The 20,864-nt window shown below is 31.4% G+C and overlaps 2 protein-coding genes across 2 annotated transcripts; one reads left to right on the forward strand and one right to left on the reverse strand.

Moving 5' to 3' along the window:
• The first annotated feature begins 1,843 nt into the window (after positions 1 to 1,843).
• LOC125866794 (uncharacterized acetyltransferase At3g50280-like) lies at positions 1,844 to 3,426 on the forward strand. The gene has a single exon (XM_049547143.1). The coding sequence runs from the start codon at positions 1,901 to 1,903 to the stop codon at positions 3,284 to 3,286; it is 1,386 nt and encodes a 461-aa protein (XP_049403100.1). The 5' UTR covers positions 1,844 to 1,900; the 3' UTR covers positions 3,287 to 3,426.
• A 6,081-nt stretch (positions 3,427 to 9,507) lies between these two features.
• Positions 9,508 to 11,180, reverse strand: LOC125866793 (uncharacterized acetyltransferase At3g50280-like). The gene has a single exon (XM_049547142.1). It carries the CDS (start codon positions 11,016 to 11,018, stop codon positions 9,627 to 9,629), a length of 1,392 nt encoding a protein of 463 aa, XP_049403099.1. The 5' UTR covers positions 11,019 to 11,180; the 3' UTR covers positions 9,508 to 9,626.
• Between the last annotated feature and the right edge of the window lie 9,684 nt (positions 11,181 to 20,864).

A 20,864-nucleotide genomic window follows, 5' to 3' on the forward strand; every position in this document is an offset into this window, starting at 1 on the left:
CATACATGAGCGGAGTCAAAGTGTTGATTACAAGTTTGATCGAATTCATTAAATTTTTTTTAAATTTTGAATTTATAGTAAAAAAATTATTGAAGACATAAAAATTATTAATTTAAATTCTATAACTTTAAAAAGAAATTAAAATTTTAAACTCATAAATTTCAAATTTTAACTCCAATTCTACCAACATGAGTAAAGAAAATTCATAAAGATGGCATGCACATAGTTGTAGTACTCCCTATTAATTACGTAATTAATGAAAAGACAGCATATATCAAGTGGAACTACAGATCAGTAAAAACCATTAATTAAATAATGTACTTTGTTTATATCCTAATTATATTCCTAATTGGATTAAATTAATTGAATACACCGACCAATCAAAAAAGACGGTTTAGAGGATCATTGTGGACATTAACAAACTGAACTCTTAAGTTGGATTATTTACAAAACAAGCTAAGTTTATTATTAAAACTATATTAAATTATTAGTGGAATTAATTAATTAATTAATTAGCAGAAATATTTTAATTAAATGGTGAGTAGATTCCAAATTGAGTTTTGTAATCATAAAGAGAATGCCAGATCACATACAGAACGTTAAAAGACGGCGCTCATACATTAATATATTTTTTTAAAACAAAAATATTTTAATAATTAATTATTTCTTATATTTATTATTTTCGTGATGATAGTTAAAATGAGACACAGAGTATTTTACGGGGACAAGTAAATTGAAGGAGGGACTAGTAGTTCAATATAATTTGACTTTGAGGTTCAAGTTGCCAAATTTTGAATTATAATCGGTTTTTGAAAGATAATATTTTATCTTTATAGTCTGATTTTATAGTATAAATTTCAAATCGCACACTACAAATCTATTCGAGAATGACACTCTTTTCTTCATATTCAAAACTCAAATTTAAAATCTCTGATTACTTCATATTCAAAATTTGAATTCAAAACTTCTAATTAAAGATGAAACAGTTTCAATTTTGATTATATTTGTTTATAGATAGATGGGGCGGTTGGGCATGTCCGACCAGTCAAATCTATGAGTAGCACTTGCCAAAACGGAAATGAAAACAAAAAGAAAAGACAACAATAGCCACCTTCACAAATGCATGAATCAAATTTCATGAATTTACTAAAAAATTATAAATATATGAAGACGAAAAAAGAAGATATTATATAGGGTGTGAAGAGGAAAAAAAGGGTCCAATCTACTAAACTTTTGTTTTTTTTTTTTTTAAAAGAACTGAACCATAAATCTCTATTATATGCAACATTATTTTGTATTTCTAGAAGAAGTTATTTTCACAACCCGAACTCATAATCTCCTGACATCATAATACTCCATCTATCTAATATATATTTACGGTTGACTTTACACATTTCTTAAGAAATTATAAATAAAAGAATAATTTTACTATATTACCCTTTGTATATAATAAATATAATATCTTAAAAAATACTATAATAGAGGAATGATTATATTAATGATAAAGATAAAACTAGAAATTAAATGCAAAATCATCCATTAATTTTATAAAAGTGAACAAATATTATTGGACCACTAATATTAGACGGGGGAGAGTAATTTACTAGTTATAACTAGTGAAGATTACTTTAAGATATTATATAAATATTAAATTTTGAATCCAATTTCACGTTGGACATGCGCCAGCTAGTCATTTTTTAAGTGCAGTCCCCCAAAATAAAATTTAAAAAAAATAAAAATGAGGTCAAATTCTCCCCATGTTTCAAACTTAGCAACAAAGAGAAAAAGACAAATGACCACTACCACAAATGCATGAATCAAATCTCCTATATAAACCCTTTCTTATTAGTACTCTCACTTCATCCTCAGCCTGACAAGTACAATACCTAATTAACTAACAATGCCTTCTGCTGCTGCTGCTGCTCATGTTACTTTACTCTCCAAATGCACCATTTTCCCGTCGGAAAAATCGTCACTTTCTCATCTGAAACTCTCCGTTTCCGATCTTCCTATGCTCTCTGTTCACTACATTCAAAAAGGTTGTTTATTTACTCGTCCACCTTTTCCTATACCTCAACTCATTTCCCTTCTCAAGCTCAGTCTTTCTCAGACTCTCACTCGCTTCCCTCCACTCGCGGGGCGATTTGTGACGGATCTAAATGACTATGTCTACATTACCTGCAACGATGATGGTGTTGATTTTGTACATGCTACAGCTACTCACATTTTCATTCGTGATATCATAGGCTCTATTGATGTTCCTGATCATGCTAAGGAGTTTTTCCCTTTGGACCGAACGGTTAGCTATCGAGGGCATTTTATCCCTCTTCTAGCTGTTCAAGTGACGGAATTAGCTGACGGCGTATTTATTGGATGCGCCGTCAATCATTCCGTCACTGACGGGACATCGTTTTGGAATTTCTTCAATACATTTGCTGAGGTGAGTAGAGGTGTGAAAAGGATTGTAAGGCAGCCTGATTTTACACGTGATTCTGTTTTAATTTCAAATTCTGTGCTGAAACTCCCTGCTGATGGACCGAAAGTTACTTTCGCCGGCGATGCTCCATTGAGGGAGAGGATTTTTAGTTTTAGCTGGGAATCAATTCAAAGACTGAAAGCGAAGACGAACAATCAGAAATTGAATTTCGACGGAGAAATCAACATTGTTAAATTGATGGAAAAACAGAACAACGATCACCTGAAAATCAAAACAGAATCGGCTGAGATTTCATCATTTCAATCGCTTTGCGCGTTGCTCTGGCGTGCAGTAACACGTGCAAGGAAATTCCCAGCTTCAAAAATGACGACATTCAGAATGGCGGTAAATTGCCGTCACCGTCTCCAACCGAAGCTAAATCCGTTATACTTCGGCAACGCAATTCAGAGCATTCCGACTTACGTATCAGCAGGAGACGTATTATCTCACGATCTACACTGGTGCGCGGAGCAATTGAACAAAAACGTGAAGGCACACGATGATGTTATGGTGAGGAAGTTCGTAGAGGATTGGGAAAAGGATCCACGGTGTTTTCCGTTGGGAAATTTCGACGGAGCTATGTTAACAATGGGGAGTTCGCCGAGATTTCCAATGTACGAGAATGATTTCGGGTGGGGAAGGCCGGTTGCTGTTCGGAGTGGACGGGCGAATAAATTTGACGGGAAGATATCGGCGTTTCCGGGGAGAAAAGGAGGAGGAAGTGTGGATTTGGAGGTGATTTTGTCACCGGAAACAATGGAAGGCCTTGAGTCGGACACAGAATTCATGCAGTATGTTTCTGGATTTTAAGAAGTGTTGACACAATTCTATCAGCAATATATGAAAAGTAAAAGTACTTTTTATATGATTGAATGAATCACTTAAAGTATCATTTTCTATATGTAATACATCTCTCTTAACATGTTTCATTCAGAAAATAAATTCATTTTTCAGTTGATAAATCTAAATTCAAAGTAATAACTTGTTGGGTATGTAGCAAGAGTTAATGGGAAATGGAGGGAAGATGAAAGAGGAACTTGAAGAAGTTGGGAACTTGGAAAGTTGAGAACTTGAAAAGTCCTTTTATGCTTTATTGAAAAGACATTTGTCCTCATCGGTGGTGGAAAGAAAAATATGAGAGTTTAAATATAGAAACACTCCTATTAATTGAGATTATTTTTTGGACAAAGTTTGTTTTAATATTTTAGTTAATTAATTATTTAATTAATTAAATTAAATTAAATGGCCAACGTTTTAATTAGTTAATTAACCGATTCAATTAATTAGTTAATTGGCCTCGACCCGACTCGGATCCACGCGCGACCCGTTTTATTTAAATTTTTTCCGTTTTATTTGAATTTCCCGCCGTTGGAAGTGACTATTCTAAAAGGGTTGCAACTTTCAGAAACAACCATGACCGTTTGAAAGGTTGCAAACTTTCAAACTTTCATGAATGGTCATGTGGATTCTGAAAGGATTGCAACCTTTTGGAACCAAGTCCTCTTGCCTATAAATACATTGATTCCTCAGACTTATTCCTTACGAATTTTTCTGATTTCTTCTTCTTCTTTTGCACAAAATTTCTTCGTGTACTTTATTGCTGTTGAGTGGTTCGTTGACACCAGAGTTTTGGGTATCAATACACTGGTGATTGAGATCATTCTATCCTGGGAGGACATATTCCAAATCAAAGGGGAATAATTTCCTTAAAGAGGACACTGTGCATTCAGTGGGCTTGATCTTTTTTCTGATTCTGTTTTTCCAGATTGTGGTAAGTTTTTTACAGATTTTAGTTTTGTCAATTAATTTATGTTCATCTATTCTTACTGGTTTATTAAACTTTGGTTACTTCGTGTTTCTGCAAAGTTTATTGAAATCAGTAATTCTGGTTTTTTATACACAGATTAACAACATAATTTCCTCACCATAACATCATCGTGCACTTCACGTTTTTGTTCAATTATCTTGAACCTAACTCTTAAAATTCTGAGCGACTTGAATGGTTACATGTAATTGGACTCATTTTTAACACTTTAATTTTTCCAATGGGTGTTCCGTGGTTTAATCATACCACTAGCAAACACATATCCAATTATAAATAACAAAGTGTAAACCGTCTTTCTACCTCAATACAAAATAGAAATAAAATGTATATTTTATTTTCTCCAAAACTTATTTATGAGATCATAGTATATATGTTATTAGCCAGAGCAGAACTAGTAGCTCACATGCGGTTATTAATGATTGAACTGTTTAACATGATAACTTCATTATATCAATGATTACTGAATTATTTAAAATAGGTGAAATGAACAAAGTGTTTTTTTCCTTCTTTTATAGAAGTCATTAGTTTTTAATTATTTCATCAAAAGTCACTCAAATCGAAAAGTAATATTCTTTCTGTCCCAATTTATGTGACACTTTCCATTTTTAGAGAGTCAAACAGTTTAAGTTTGACTGGAAATTTACGCATGGAATCTTCAAATTTTTTGAAATTAAATTTATATATTTATAAACTACATAAAAAACACAATAAGACACAATAATTGACAATTCAAAATATTTAAAACATATATAAAAAATTTACAGTAAAAAATAGATTTATTTAAAGCTTAAAATCCAAAAAATACTACACAAATTGAGACGGAAAGAGTACTTATACTCTATTAAACTATTTTTTCTATAAATGGAAGGGACAATGAGACATGTCCTTGATCCCAGGAGTGGTGGAATTCTAATTCTAGTAATAATAATCAATGAGTGCCTACTTTTAATATTCTTTATGTTGGCTGACATTTTCTTTAAGGCCTAGAAATTCTATCTACTATTTGACCCTTTTATGTTATGTATAAGTGATATTTTCTTGTTTCATTTTAATTGTCATTTTTATTTAAAAGAATTATTTTATTATCACTTTAAAAATTCAGGATAAATAGTTGACAATTATATTTAACTATACCCTTAATAATAATTGCTAAGTTTATAATCCATACGCCTTTTATCATTTAATTAATTTCTGAATCCATTGTATATAGTATAGATAGTAGATATTAAAAGCACAAAATGACATCTTAAACCTGTGTTGTCATCATCAAGACATAGTTGATATTGACACTAGTTATTTTTTAAATTTTAAAATAGAATATTTATCTTGGCTACATATGGCTTCATGTGCTTCCCTTGTCTCTTTATTTATCCACAAGAATAAAAAGAAAATATTAAAAGAAGTTTTACCCATTATTTTTATGAAAACTTATATATGTAAAAACTATACATTTTGTACATATTTATAAATTAATTAGCCAAAGTATTACTTAATAGGATCGTTATTATCTTATTATTACCTTTGATACACATTATCTAGCCTTTAAAGTTCTATACATCATCTTTTAAGAATGATATTCAATAAGCTTGATTTTAATGATAAATTAAGAAGGAGAAGAAGCATAATGAGATTTTTAAAATTTTGTTTATTGGTCGAATCCATGTTTACATGACATATAAAATAATTTATATTGTCATGTTAATTTTTTTTTAATGATAAATATAGTTAATTGATTTTTGAAGATAAAAATCTTTAAGTTAAATCATTTTATTGATACATAACAAAGTTTAATGACTTTGTTAGATAAATTCTCATAGTGCTCGTCTCAAATTTTGTGTTATTTTTTTTTAATCAACTTAGATGATTGTATTTTACTAAGATTAAAGGAATATTTGAACTTTGAAGTACAAGTTGTATGCTATGTTTTGTATTAAGACTTTATATTAGAAGAAAATTGAAAAACTTGAAAAAAAAAAAAAAACTAAGGTTAAAATAATCCAATTTTGATTGATTTGATTTGGATTATAGATTTAAAAATCTAAATACAATTAATTTGATTTGATATTTGAAAAACACGAATCAACCCGACAACGTATCCCCCAAGTTGAGCACATGTTACACCTCTAAAAGTGCATGAATCTAAGTAACATGAATCACTTGCTCATCTCCTATATATAGCCCTAATCTTTCTTACTTTCACTTCATCCTGAGCTTTCACTCCTTATTTCAAGTAATAATAAAAACACTACAGCTGAGTTACTTTTGGTCTCCCACATTTTTTGATGGTGAAATATTCTTAACTATAAACACGTTTAAACTATGAAAATTTCCGTGATTTCTCGATATTTTGGAATAATTGCATGAACCTGAGTTCATGAATCTCCTATATAAATCCCTCCTCTTACTTACTTTTACTTCATCCTCAGCTTTCACTCCTCCTTATTTCAAGTAGTAACAACAATACAGCTTTTGATCTCCAAATTCAACATTTTTTCGATCTGAAAATTCATCTCTTACTGATCTAAAACTCTCTGTTTCCGATCTTCTTGTGCTCTCTGTTCGCTAAATTCAGAAAGGTTATGTCCAATTCCTTTGGCAACGCAATTCAGAGAATTCTAATTTATGCATTTACAGGGAACGTTTTGTCTCACGATTTGCACTGGTACGCGGAGCAATTGAACAAAAACGTGAAGGTTGCAGGATGATGTTGTTGTGAGAAAGTTCGTAGAGGATTGGGAGAAGGATCCACGGTGTTTTCCGTAGGGAAATTTCGTAGCGGGAAACACCGTGGATCCTTTTCCCAATCCTCTACACCATGTACATCATCGTTCTCCTTCACGTTTTTGTTCAATTGCTCCGCGCACCAGTGAGAGATGACTTTTCAGATCGAAAAATGTTGCATTTGGAGACCAAAGTTACAGCTTCAACATAAGACATTGTTAATTAGTACTAATAGCTTCTTTAAAACTTTAATTTGCTAAGTTCTAATTATGTAAGTTTTGGTACTGCATTATTGTTCTGAGATTATGGTTCATGCATTTGATGAGATGGAGATTATTGATTTTACTTTTTGGTTGTTTTCTCTTAGCGTCTTTCCATAAGATGCTCTTTGTCTTTCCCAATTTAGTACTCTACTCTGGGATGTTGACCCAAGTTTCCATTTTGTTGGTTATTATTAGGGGTGTTCACGGTTTGGATAAAAATCGATTTAAACCGAAAAATCAAATCAAACCGATAAAATAAAATCGATTTTATTTGGATTTGGTTTTAGATTTTTGAAAACCGATAGTATTTGGTTTGGTTATTGTTTTATTCGAAAAAAACCGAAGAAATAACCGAACCGAACCAAACCGATGAATTATATACATATANCACCATGTACATCATCGTTCTCCTTCACGTTTTTGTTCAATTGCTCCGCGCACCAGTGAGAGATGACTTTTCAGATCGAAAAATGTTGCATTTGGAGACCAAAGTTACAGCTTCAACATAAGACATTGTTAATTAGTACTAATAGCTTCTTTAAAACTTTAATTTGCTAAGTTCTAATTATGTAAGTTTTGGTACTGCATTATTGTTCTGAGATCATATGGTTCATGCATTTGATGAGATGGAGATTATTGATTTTACTTTTTGGTTGTTTTCTCTTAGCTTCTTTCCATAAGATGCTCTTTGTCTTTCCAAATTTAGTACTCTACTTTGGGATGTTGACCCAAGTTTCCATTTTGTTGGTTATTATCATGGATGGAGTTAGTAGTCCGCATCCGAGTTCGGTCAAATCCACTTGTATATTTGTGTTGATAAATTTATTAAATATACCTACTTGCTTATCGACAATTAAGAGTCTAATGATACTCAACGTTATATTAAAAGGACCAAAATAGATCTACTCCGTCAATTTTAGCTAAAATCAATCATCACTGTTTAATTAGAACAGTAGCTCGAATCACAGCCAAATTTACTACACAAAAGATACAGGATAGGGATATGGAACATTGCCTTACAAGGTCTTGGAAGTGTCATTAGCATATCTATCTAAGGAATTTCTCGGTTCGGAGCAAAGAAGTAGTGTCACTCTATCATTATCAAACTGACTGTAATCTTTGTCGATACTAAGAAAAGGTCCTCTCAATGTTTTAAGCGATAAAAATCAATATGAATATTATAAAACAATTTCAAAAATATTGCATATGTACAAACTAGCAGAAGTACAGAAAACTTTCTCATAATACAAACTATGTTTTACGAATGATATCCAATAATTTCTGGTTTGAAGTTATCAATCAATTGCTAGAACTTGTTATTACCAGTGGGAGGTAACATATATCCCGTGAAATTATTGTGCTCAAGCTAACCTGAACACCTGAGTTATCAGTTTTTTATTTAAAAAAACTTAGAGATCATTACTTTCATCCTGCACCAGCTGACTACTATAAGCTCTAAACCTACGAGAATCGTCTATAAAATAAATATGATTGGGCTTGACTGATAAGATGGTCGAGGACCAAATGTAGTTGCACCATGGCATGACAGGACCAGCAACATCACAAACTACAACCTTGATAGCCACATCAACAAACGGAGAGTAATCAAATTCAACCAATGAATCCGAGTCCATCTAGAATCTCCGGGACACCCAAAAAACTGAGATATCTGATGTTTCCCTTCAATGACCATGAGAACGAAGTCACATGTATGAGAAGGACTAGCTGACAAAACCACCTTACGAATAAACACATAGACATTCAACCTTTTGTTCTTCATAATAATCTTCCGCGGTATTTTGATGTGGCAATTCGATCTAAACACCAAAGAAAGGATGTAGTAAATTGATTTCACCCTTGTCTTCTCCATTATAGAGGCATGAGAAGTTATATATCAATAATTGATTTTTTTAAAAAAAAAACTAATCAAGCATCAACATGACCTCCCAGAGTCAAACTACAAAATAATACAATTGACTAAGCTACAAGGATATTCATAACAGTAGTAAGAGCAGATACTTCAAAGAAAGTATATATGCTACAAGTCCGTTTGACCAGCTTACGAGTTTAGCTAAACACCCTCGGATAATTTGGTTTTATATGAAAATAATGTATTGATTGGACTAAAATAATACCATATGCCTGCAAATCCGAAAAGACGGCCGAGTATAACCATATGGATATTAAATATTTACTTTTATAATCACACAAATATTTACGACTCGAAATAGTAATAGTTTTTAGCAATTCAACAAAGGTTAAACTCAATTACATTAATCACAACTGAATACAAATTGAGTAAAATCACAAAGAGCAAAAGCTACTATGTTAAAAGAAAAGTTCAATAGCCAATAACAAACTGCATGAATTCCGGATCAGACTCAAGGGCATCCATTGTTTCCGGTGACAAAATCACCTCCAAATCCACACTTCCTCCTCCTTCTCTCCCCGGAAACGCTGATATCTTCCCGTCAAATTTATTCGCCCGTCCACTCCGAACAGCAACCGGTCTTCCCCACCCGAAATCGTTCTCGTACATTGGAAACCTCGGTGAGCTTCCCATTGTTAGCATAGCTCCGTCGAAATTTCCCAACGGAAAACACCGTGGATCCTTTTCCCAATCCTCTACGAACTTCCTCACCATAACATCATCGTGTGCCTTCACGTTTATGTTCAATTGCTCCGCGCACCAGTGTAGATCGTGAGATAATACGTCCCCTGCTGATACGTAAGTCGGAATGCTCTGAATTGCGTTGCCGAAGTATAACGGATTTAGCTTCGGCTGGAGACGGTGACGGCAATTTACAGCCATTCTGAATGTCGTCATCTTCGAAGCTGGGAATTTCCTTGCACGTGTCACTGCACACCAGAGCAATGCGCAGAGTGATTGAAATGATGAGATCTCAGCCGTTGGATTTATCTTCTCCGTTTCTGTTTTGATTTTCAGTGGATCGTTGCTCTGTTTTGACATCAATTCAACAATATTGATTTCTCCGTCGAAATTCAATTTCTGATGGTTCGTCTTCGCTTTCAGTCTTTGAATTGATTCCCTGCTAAAACTAAAAATCCTCTCCCTCAAAGGAGCATCGCCGGCGAAAGTAACTTTCGGTCCATCAGCCGGGAGTTTCAGTACAGAATTTGAAATCAAAACAGAATCACGTGTAAAATCCGGCTGCCTTACAATCCTTTTCACACCTCTACTCACCTCAGCAAATGTATTGAAGAAATTCCAAAAGGAAGTCCCGTCAGTGACGGAATGATTGACGGCGCATCCAATAAATACGCCGTCAGCTAATTCCGTCACCTGGACAGCTAGAAGAGGGATAAAATGCCCTCGATAGCTAACCGTTCTGTCCAAAGGGAAAAACTCCTTAACATGATCAGGAACATCAATAGAGCCTATGACATCGCGAATGGAAATGTGAGTAGCTGTAGCATGAACAAAATCAACTCCTTCATCGTTGCAAGTAATGTAGACGTAGCCATCTGAATCCGTAACAAATCGTCCGGCGAGCGGAGGGAAGTGAGTGACAGTCTGAGAAAGACTGAGCTTAAGAAGGGAAATGAGTTGAGCAATAGGAAAAGATGGACGAGTAAATAAACAACCTTTTTGAATGTAGTGAACAGAGAGCATAGGAAGATCGGAGACGGAGAGTTTTAGATCAGTACGAGATGATTTTTCCGATGGGAAAATGGTGCATTTGGACACCAAGTTTACCGTTGCTGAAGGCATTGCGGCTTTACAGTCCGTCGCTAAATAGTTAAATCACACACGGGGATAGAGAATTAAGAGGAATATTGATGTGGAGGCTGAGGGATGAAAGTGAGAGTAGTAAGAAGGGGCTTTTATATAGGTTTGGAATTGGGATTTGGGTTCATGCATTTTGATGAGATTATGGAGATTTCTTGATTTTATTTTTTGTTTGGCTGTCTTAATTCTTTCCAATTTCCATAAAGATATACTCTGTCTTTACACAATTTGATACTAGGGGGAGTTGACCCTAAGTGTCTATTTTTCATAATTAATTATTTGAATAGGGAACTTGTTGGTTAAATCATATAATTGATTGGCACGTGACCAACTATAAACCACAATTTTGATAATGGTAAGAGATAATGAATAAAAAAAAAAACATAAATAAAGTTATAGTACATACTTGAAACTGGAAAGGCAACTTAAACAAGGCATATAAATTAAATATCAAACTAATAAAAGCATAATATTTTTCAGGGGTAATATAAATTAGACACAATTTACCTATGGAACTATTAAAAATATATTATTTTATCTTAATTTATATATAATATATTCTTTAGCCTGTTCAGAAAAATATGACACATTTCTATATTTGAAAAATAATTTAATTTAAAAATATATTTTTATTATTCATGAAATGATTTATAGTCACGATCAACGGTGCTTTAGACTATAAACTTCAAAAATAAATTATATTTTTTTAAATTTTTACGTCAAGTTAAATAATGCTACGTAAATTGAGATAGGAGAGTAATAGTTTAGGAGGATATTGATTCACTTTCTCTATTTGTAACTGGATTGTCACGCAATTAAATATATGGTGAAATCTTTCTAGAATCATAGTAACGAAGAAATCGAAGTTCTTCTCCCAGAAAATCTGGGATGTGTAGCTTATGATATATTGTAAGAAATTTATAAATAAAATTGGTTAAAAAAATTAATATATATATATATTTATTTATTTATTTTTAAATAATTATTTTAATATATTAGATCAGTAAAAATGGACGGAGGGAATAATAGTTATCTATAATAATACTAGTAGATCAATAGGTGTGGCATGCCACATTTTACAAACAATAGAACTAAGTTGACGAAATGACGACGTTAAAAAATTATTACGAAGTATTATACATTTCTATAACAATATTTTTATATAACAATGCCTTATTATAAAGAGATTAATTACTATCCACTGATGATGGACAAAAAAATTACACCATCAATTTATTTTTAGAAATACTTATTTTTAAAATTATTATATTTTCATATTTAATGATTGATGATTATTCATCTTTCTTTTTTTCTTTTTTAAAACATGTTTTAAAGATCTAAGGTTTATTTCTTGAAATAACGTTCAAATATTTTTGATACTATCGACTTTAAGTATATTTAAATTGGAGTACATGGGATGGTATATGGATCAAAGTTTGTTTTCAATTAATTTATGTTGTTGATTGAATGACTAAGAAGAGAAAACATAGTCTGAAGCAATGGAAGCACCTATTTAAACATGTTTTCATGTTGCGAAGAAGACTTAATAAATTATAAATAATTTTTGTATGAGATTAATTACTTTAGATTCTAAAATAATAATAATAATAATAATAATAATAATAATAATTAGTAAAAAGTTATCATGATTATCTCAAATTGTTTCAATAGTGTTTATGAAAAAACGAGAGTGAAAATAATAAGGACGAAGAAAGCTGTGAAAGAATCTTTCATATTTTTGATAAGGCACATAAGAATTCTAAACAAACTACACTTATAATTAATTTTGAATCCGAGTTACCATATAATACTCTTTTTGTTATTTTTATTTAAATATTAATGATACATAAATTTATTAAGAGAAATAAGTATTTCTATAAATAAGTTAACAATGTAATTTTCTCGTATATTGTTGATGGATAGTAGTTAATCTTTATTATAAAATTCATATTTTATTCCTAAGCTTATATCTCTCTATGACAATTTTATAATAACACGTTCTTTATAAACTCTACAAATTATAATAACTATCTTAATAATTAACCATTTTTAATTTATTGAAATGAAATCTCTAAGATTACCGATAATAAATCTAGAGATTCTGATCAAATATTTTGATATATTAATATACCATTTAGGCAATGGCGGAGCTAGGATTTTTAATAAGGGGGTTCAATATCTGAAGAACTAAACATACGAACTAATTGAAGGGGTTCGACATCTATTATATAAGCATAGAATAATTTTAATCATGTATAAATAGTAAAATTTTCTGCCGAAGGGGGTTTGGATGAACCCCTAACAGAAGGTTGGCTCCGCCCCTATGTATATATATATATATATCATTGAAAGATCTCATTTGTTATAGAAAGTATATATGAGACTATGCCCGCGTAGATCCATAAAATTTACGTTCCGTATCTCGGGGTTTACGTCTCGCCGCATACTTCATAAAACATCTCGCCCTATACTGCATACAACGTCTCGTCTCATGCCACTGCCTTTTTAAATACTGGAAGAGACAATGCAATGAGTCATGTCCTGATCCCAGGAGAGGTGTAATTAATCCCAATAATAATTATCTTAATTATGAGTGCCGACTTTTTAACTTTCTGTATTTTAGCTGTCATTCTTCTAATTATGCCTAAAACAAGAAATTAAATAAGTATTTCTAAATATCCAAACTGTCACCAGATCAACTAATTAATTGATTTAGTTAATTAATCCCACAGTACTTATATAAAGACTTGTGTTTTAGATTACCCACTGATCAAAAAGTCGGTTCATTAATGCCCTAAATAATCATCAAAGCCGTCATTTTAGATTAGTCGGTGGACAAGATTATTTTTAATACAAGTGTAAAATACTATATGGAACCACATTTTTATAAGTATTTAGTAAAGCTATTATTGAAAGCGAGTTTTTGGATTAACAATAAAATTATTTTGAGTAAATTTTAGATTTAACAAACATAAAAATTATATTTGTATGTTGTAGCTATAGTTTGTATAATTGTGCTCCATAGCAAACTTTATGTTTGCTACGACTATTAATCTGTATATTTCGGTATACATATACATAAAAAATATGTATTTGGGTCTATTTGTATATTTCAGTATAAAAATGGGTCCTGCATTGGTATATTTTGGTATACAAATGGGTCCTGCATTTGTATATTTCCGTCTATTTGTATATTTTGGTATACAAATAGGTCTTGCATTTGTAAATTTCGGTATACAAATGGGTCCTGCATTTGCATATTTCGGTATACAATGGATCATGCATTTGTATATTTCGGTATACAAATGGGTCCTGCATTTGTATATTTCGGTATACAAATGGGATGGCAAAAAACATGGAATGTTTGCTGCGAATTACAAATAAAAAAAACTATGGCTATAACATTTAATTTGAATTAATAGTTTACTATTTCATATAATTTTCCCAATTATTTTTCTACGACTTATAAGATGAGGGGATCGAACCATGAAATCAACTAGTTATATAGTCATGTTTGTGTCAGATAGGCTGTCTACGTTACATCACTTAATTTGTTGTTATTTTCTAAAGCATGTGTGAGCGTGAGATGCTTCAAACACAAAATGTCCTTTCTTGTATATTAGTATAAAACCATAAATAAATGGTATTAATATTTTTTGTTTCATTTTTTTGTCTTACTTTCTTTTTTAGTTCGTTTCAGAAAAAGTCTCTTTTTTTCTTGATATTTTTTTAAAATTTAACTTTTCACGTGTTATTTTTAAAATTATAAGACTAAAAGACATTTTGATACATTTTTTTCAGATAGCTTTAATTTAAGATTATAAAATTATTTTTTTTAAAAATAAAAATTGAAATTGAGGGAGTATGTATTTTGTTGCTCAATTAATATTAGTTTAACTTTTCTAGGTTCACTTGATCGTTCGTATCTTGATTAATTAACAAAAAAAATTAATCAAGTTGACATAGTACTTAGACTATTTCCCAGCTTTCACGTGAATGACAGTTCAATAGCAAAAATGAAGAATTTTATTACTATTAATTAATTAATTAAGTCACGCTTTTGGTTAGGTTCCTTGATTAGTCAGCCTATAGTACTGCATCTGTTGAGCACTATGCATATATAGTTCCTCTGTTCCAAAATAAATATTATTTTAATTTATTAAAAAATACATAAATTATAAAGTTATATTTTTTTATATGACTATTTATAAAAAATAGTTCTTTTAACACCATAAATGTATAGGTAAAGATAATTATTATTTCCTCCATTTTATGTTATTTAGTACATAGTATTACATTTGCATGATTCTTCAAAAAAATCTTATTAAATGCATATTACTAAATTAACGTTATTAATGATATTTTAGAACTCAAAATTTGATTATTTATTATATCAAAAAATAATCTTTAACAACAATTAATTAATAACAATAGTTTAACATCCGCTAAAACATACTTTTAGCAATATTAAGCACTCTTTGTAAATGTCCCTAAAGTACATCAACACTAGATCTAATAACAATTAACTAATGCTGGTAAAGACTTTATCACTTTTTGTTAATATGTATATTAATTGCTACTAAAAATTGTTTTTGTTATAGTGATTACTCCTTCTAATTCATACTAAGTATTGAATTGTTAAGATTTGACATATTCCTAAAACAATATATTTAAGAATATAAATTAAAGACTATTTTCTGTTATTACCTTTTTCATTACTTCAAACTATTTCATTAAAAAATGTAAAGTAGTTAAAAGAAAAGTCTTACAAATCAATTAATATGGACTAAAAAGATCAAAGTATATTTAAAATATATACTATGAATGTACGCATGAGGATGTCCAAGGTGTATAGACTTTTATTTAATGTATACAATGAATCATTTGGATTCATTCATCTTGTGAATTTCTTTCAACTTACTATATGACTTTCAATACAATTAAAATGAATTTGTTTTCAATACAACAAAGTTCTGACCCAAAAATAAAATAAAATACAACAAAATTATTTACCTTCTATATGCATAACAAGTGTCAAGCTCTGTTTTGTCTTGGAGGATTAGTCACTTGCCACATATAGATAGCAAGTGTCATGTATTCCATATAGGCGGCAAGAAAAATGCCACTAGTCACTTCAATATCGATGGCTGCACAATATATATTTCGTTTGTTTCAATTTATTTGATTGATTTTGCTTTGATACATAGCGAAATAAAAGAAAAAAAGTAAATAAAAATTATGAGATCTTAAATTAAAAATAAATAAATATACCAAAATATCTTTTTCCTAAGAAAAAAACTACATTTAGTATCAAACAAATGATATGGACGCCATATTCATCTTGTAATTTAAACATGTCATGAAAAAAATTAGAAATAATTTTGTGGTCTCAAATAATTTAGTAGTTTTAAAAAGGGAAAATTACACAAATTGTTGTTAAATTAGGTCTCAGGCCTAACTCACATCCCAAAAGCTAGTTCTAAAGGAGGAAGATTGCTCAAGTCTTATAAGGAGTCCACTCATCTCGTTAATCACCAATGTGAAACTTTTTTTTTTTGTCATTCTTTAACATACCCATTAGGCAAAGAATTTATTAGAATTGGACTCAACCCAATATATTTATCCTGATTGAACCCAGACCCAAACTATTTATTTGACTGTCCCCCTTATTCTATTCATTGAACCAAATATCACCGGAATATATATATAATCACACACACATACTAATTATGGTATTTATATACTCTGATGTGTCACGCCCCGAGCCTACATGCACCCTGGACGTGGCCGGCACTCGAGAATCATTGCTGGCCCCAAGCGAACCCTTGGCCTAACTTACTTACTCAGCGGAAGACTTAAACACAAGAAATATAGCTCATGCAATACCTTAAAAGATAATAACTTAGCAAAAAATGGCAACTCAAGTCTTAAACGTATACAACTGAAATAAATAAGACTAAAGAACTAATACTATCAGTCTATGAAGCCTGTCAGGACAAGAACCCCGATACTAACAACTGAAAACTAGAAAGCAAATGATAAAAGAGTCCTCCGAAAATGCAATGAGGCTCACCAACTGACTCAGAGTGCTGAACCGGATCAACGAGGCGCTGAATGCTGATCCTGGTTACCTGTGTCTGCATCATAAAAAAATGATGTAGGCCAATTGACATCAGTACATTGAATGTACGGGTATGCGAGTTAGAAAGCTAAACAATACATAGGCTTGAAAAGATTCTGAAAGAAACACTTATCTTGGCTCTTCTCAACTCATGAATACTTAACTCAAAATAAAGCAATGAAACACATGCAATATATGAAAAACTTTATGAAACAATAAAATCAACTTAGTTCGTTAAAGAAAATGCAATACAAAACTTAATTTTACTCATATAATAACATAATATAGTTTCTATGGGAGATTCTCTAACCGACAACCACCATCACTATGAGCCTAAGTGGTGATACAACGTATTTTCCACGCTGCCAGAACTGTTCTATACTTTGTTGTCATTAGAACTACTTAACTTAGTGGATCCACTAGCTTAACTTATGTGATCATCTAAAAAGTATGACCCATTAATACCCATGATGACTATATGATTTATGGAGACTTGAGTTAATATGAACTCCCCTCCCCATATCGGTGCTCAATACTACTCCCAAAAATATACTTAGCTCATATGATTTAGAATCAAACTTCTTTCTTGTGTTTGAGATAATTACTCAAAACTTAGCTTAAAAGCTCTCTTGGAATCGATGTTCCCTTTTCTTGCTCAAATGTGAAAACATTTATAAATCTTTGGGAATACTTAGTTCCATTATAGCTTTTTGATAAATAAACTCAACTTTTTACTCTTCGCTTAACTTGAAACTTGAGTCTTAAAACAAGGTTAAAACGTTTGTTAAAGCCTTTTGAAAACTTTAAAAACTTTGCTTGACTTGCTTCTTAACTTTTAGATATGACTCTTAACTTCTCTTGACTTTGACCCTTACTTTCCTTGAATTAGATTATGGATTCAAGGTTCATGACCTCATGTTTATGGATGATTTCATGATGTTTAGATGTACCTTAGAGTGTTGGAATCAACTAGAAAACATAGGTACATTACTAAGGAACAAGTACAAAAAGATGGGGAAAGAATGGGAAGAACTGGCGTCCCTGGCGCTCTGAGAGGCGCGGGGCGCCAACCCTCAATATTCAGAGAACAAGTTGGGGCGCTTTGGCTGGCGCGTCGCCCCAGAGCCCCACATTTAGGGACTGCTTTGGGGCGCGCTGGTTGGCGCGACGCCCCACCCTCTTCCCCAGTTGTTTGACGATTTCTCTTCTCCGTTTTTCAACTCTAAACCCTCTAAACTTCAATGGTTTTGTCCCCAAACACTTAGGATCATTTATACCCTCAATATATGATAGATTCAAACCGAAATTACACCCGAAAACATGAATCAAATCGCAAGAAACTTCAACAAAACAACCCACAAGAATTCAAATGAATTTCATCAAGAACTCACAGGATTTACTTTCAAATCACACATATTTAGTTGAATTGAATCATGATTGGTGCGTGGGTGAACTAATCCAACGCTATGTGATCTCACATACCATGTAGGGATCACCCCTGACAAAATCCACAAGCCAAATCTCGACGATCTTGAACTTCCTTCTCTTTTCTCCTCTTTTCTCCAAGCCCTAGTGTGAATTCAACTTTTTCTAAACCCGACTAAAATCTGATTTTACCCCAATTAACTCCTAAAAATGAATTCGAATAATTAGGTAAGGAAAAGACTAAATTACCCTTCCAAAATCTGGTTTCTAGACTTTCCTTATTCGAACAACCCAACTTCCAAAGGGAATAACTTACTCATACAAACTCAGAATCGTGCAAACTCGGCAGCGTTGGAAAGATCATTCCATGATCTTTCCAACCATATATGGAAGTACACCTAACTCATCCTTAGTTAGGAGTTATGGCCGTTTGAAGTTGACCAAAACTTAATTTTTCCTAACTTAAACAAATTTCCAGATTTTCATTCTTTCCAAAAATGGCTATTTCCAATTATTTGCTTCTTCCTAATTATTTCAAATCGGAAGATGTTACATGATGATATCTATATATACTCTGATAGTATCAAAAAGTAATTTAACAACTTTTCATTAAAGCAATGCCTCTTCCTCCTTGATGTCATCAAAGTGTCTATATATACACACACACTCTAATGGTATCAAAGAGTAACTGTATAGCGTTTTCATTGAAGAGTTGCTTCTTCCTCTTTGAAGTATGTAAATTAGTAGTTAAAAACATGGATATATAAATAAAAGGTAGCCACTTGTAAATAGTTTCTTTTTTTTGGGGATATAAGTGTTTTTTCCCCTTTTTAAAATTATGAATTTATTTTGTAAAATATAAATTTATGAGTCATATTTAATTTATTTATTTTAAAAAAAAGAAAAAATAGAAATCACAAATTTAAAATTGAGATCCTACGTTTTATTAGGATTCGAAATCAAAAAATTATTCAAATATTATAAACAAACACTATTTTAATGAAAACATCAAATTATATGGCCAAGTGCCTACTTTTTATATAATATTATATATATATAAGAATAATATATTAATAAAACTTAATACGCATCACTACAATAAGTTATACTACTCCATTCTAATACCATTTTCTCCTAACGGATCTGCCACTTGATTTTCTTATCGAAAGCTATATGCTATAGGTCCCAATTGGTGGATCAGCTCCCTACTTTTAATTTCCCCAGAACTTCAAAAGGTGTTAAAATTTGACTAATCGAGAAATTCTTCTTTTTTCATTTTTGCTCCAAAGCATTATACACCACAATAGGCCCAAATGTGGTAGAATTGAAAGGAATGGCCCAAATAGATTGGGCCGCCTATCACTTGTGCATGAGTTAGAATTTGGCAGACTATTAATTCAAAATAAATATTATAACTATAGTTTCATTTAATTATAATTCGTAGCAAACACTTTGCCATTCGTCTTTCTCCACAAAAATCTCGCTCACTTCTCTCACTTATACAAACACAAATATATAAATTGTGTTTGTGTTTGTATAAAGCGAGAGAAAAATGTATATACAAGTACAAATACATATCTCTTCGTCCAATACACTTATAATTATACAATACAAATCTTCTCCTGCCCAGTTCTCTTTTGTCTTTCTCGCTTTATACAAACACAAATTATACAAAATACAATGTATAATTTTGTGTTTGTATAAAGCGAGAGAGATTTGATATACAAATACAACTGTTTTAACTCGATTAAATTGTATACAAATTCTAATTCTATGCAGATATACAAACACAAAGAACACATACATATGCAAACTCAATTTTCATAGACAGAGATGCCCGATTTCTACAAATCAGATGCATGAGATTTTATACAATCAGATGTTGTTTGCGGTTTTTATACAAATCTGATGCTCCATAGCACTTGTTCAAGCACACATATTTTCTTAAAACAAAAACACTTTATTTCAGATGCATTTTACCAAGCCTCAATTCTCATGATCTAATACAACTCAATTACTCCTATTCATTATATATTACTATTTCTATGATTTATTTCATTTTCAAGATGAGTCAAACTCGAATATCTTAATTTTTTTTTTATCGAATTTCCCTGAAGGGACGTATATCTTAAATCACTTTAACAAATTTAATGATACCATTTTCGACTACAATTATTATATTACATTATCCATAAATAAACAACCATATAGACTTCCAAATTCATTTGTCATTTGTACTCATGTATCATGATGAAATGTTTCAAACTAGCACGTGACACTCT

This window comes from Solanum stenotomum, chromosome 6, assembly GCF_019186545.1.
Source record: "Solanum stenotomum isolate F172 chromosome 6, ASM1918654v1, whole genome shotgun sequence".
In the NCBI taxonomy this organism is placed as follows: domain Eukaryota; kingdom Viridiplantae; phylum Streptophyta; class Magnoliopsida; order Solanales; family Solanaceae; genus Solanum; species Solanum stenotomum.

What these genes read in the sequence shown, in the direction of transcription:
- LOC125866793 (XM_049547142.1), bottom strand. Translation starts at nt 11,018, where the DNA reads ATGCCTTCAGCAACGGTAAACTTGGTGTCCAAATGCACCATTTTCCCA.
- LOC125866794 (XM_049547143.1), top strand. Translation starts at nt 1,901, where the DNA reads ATGCCTTCTGCTGCTGCTGCTGCTCATGTTACTTTACTCTCCAAATGC.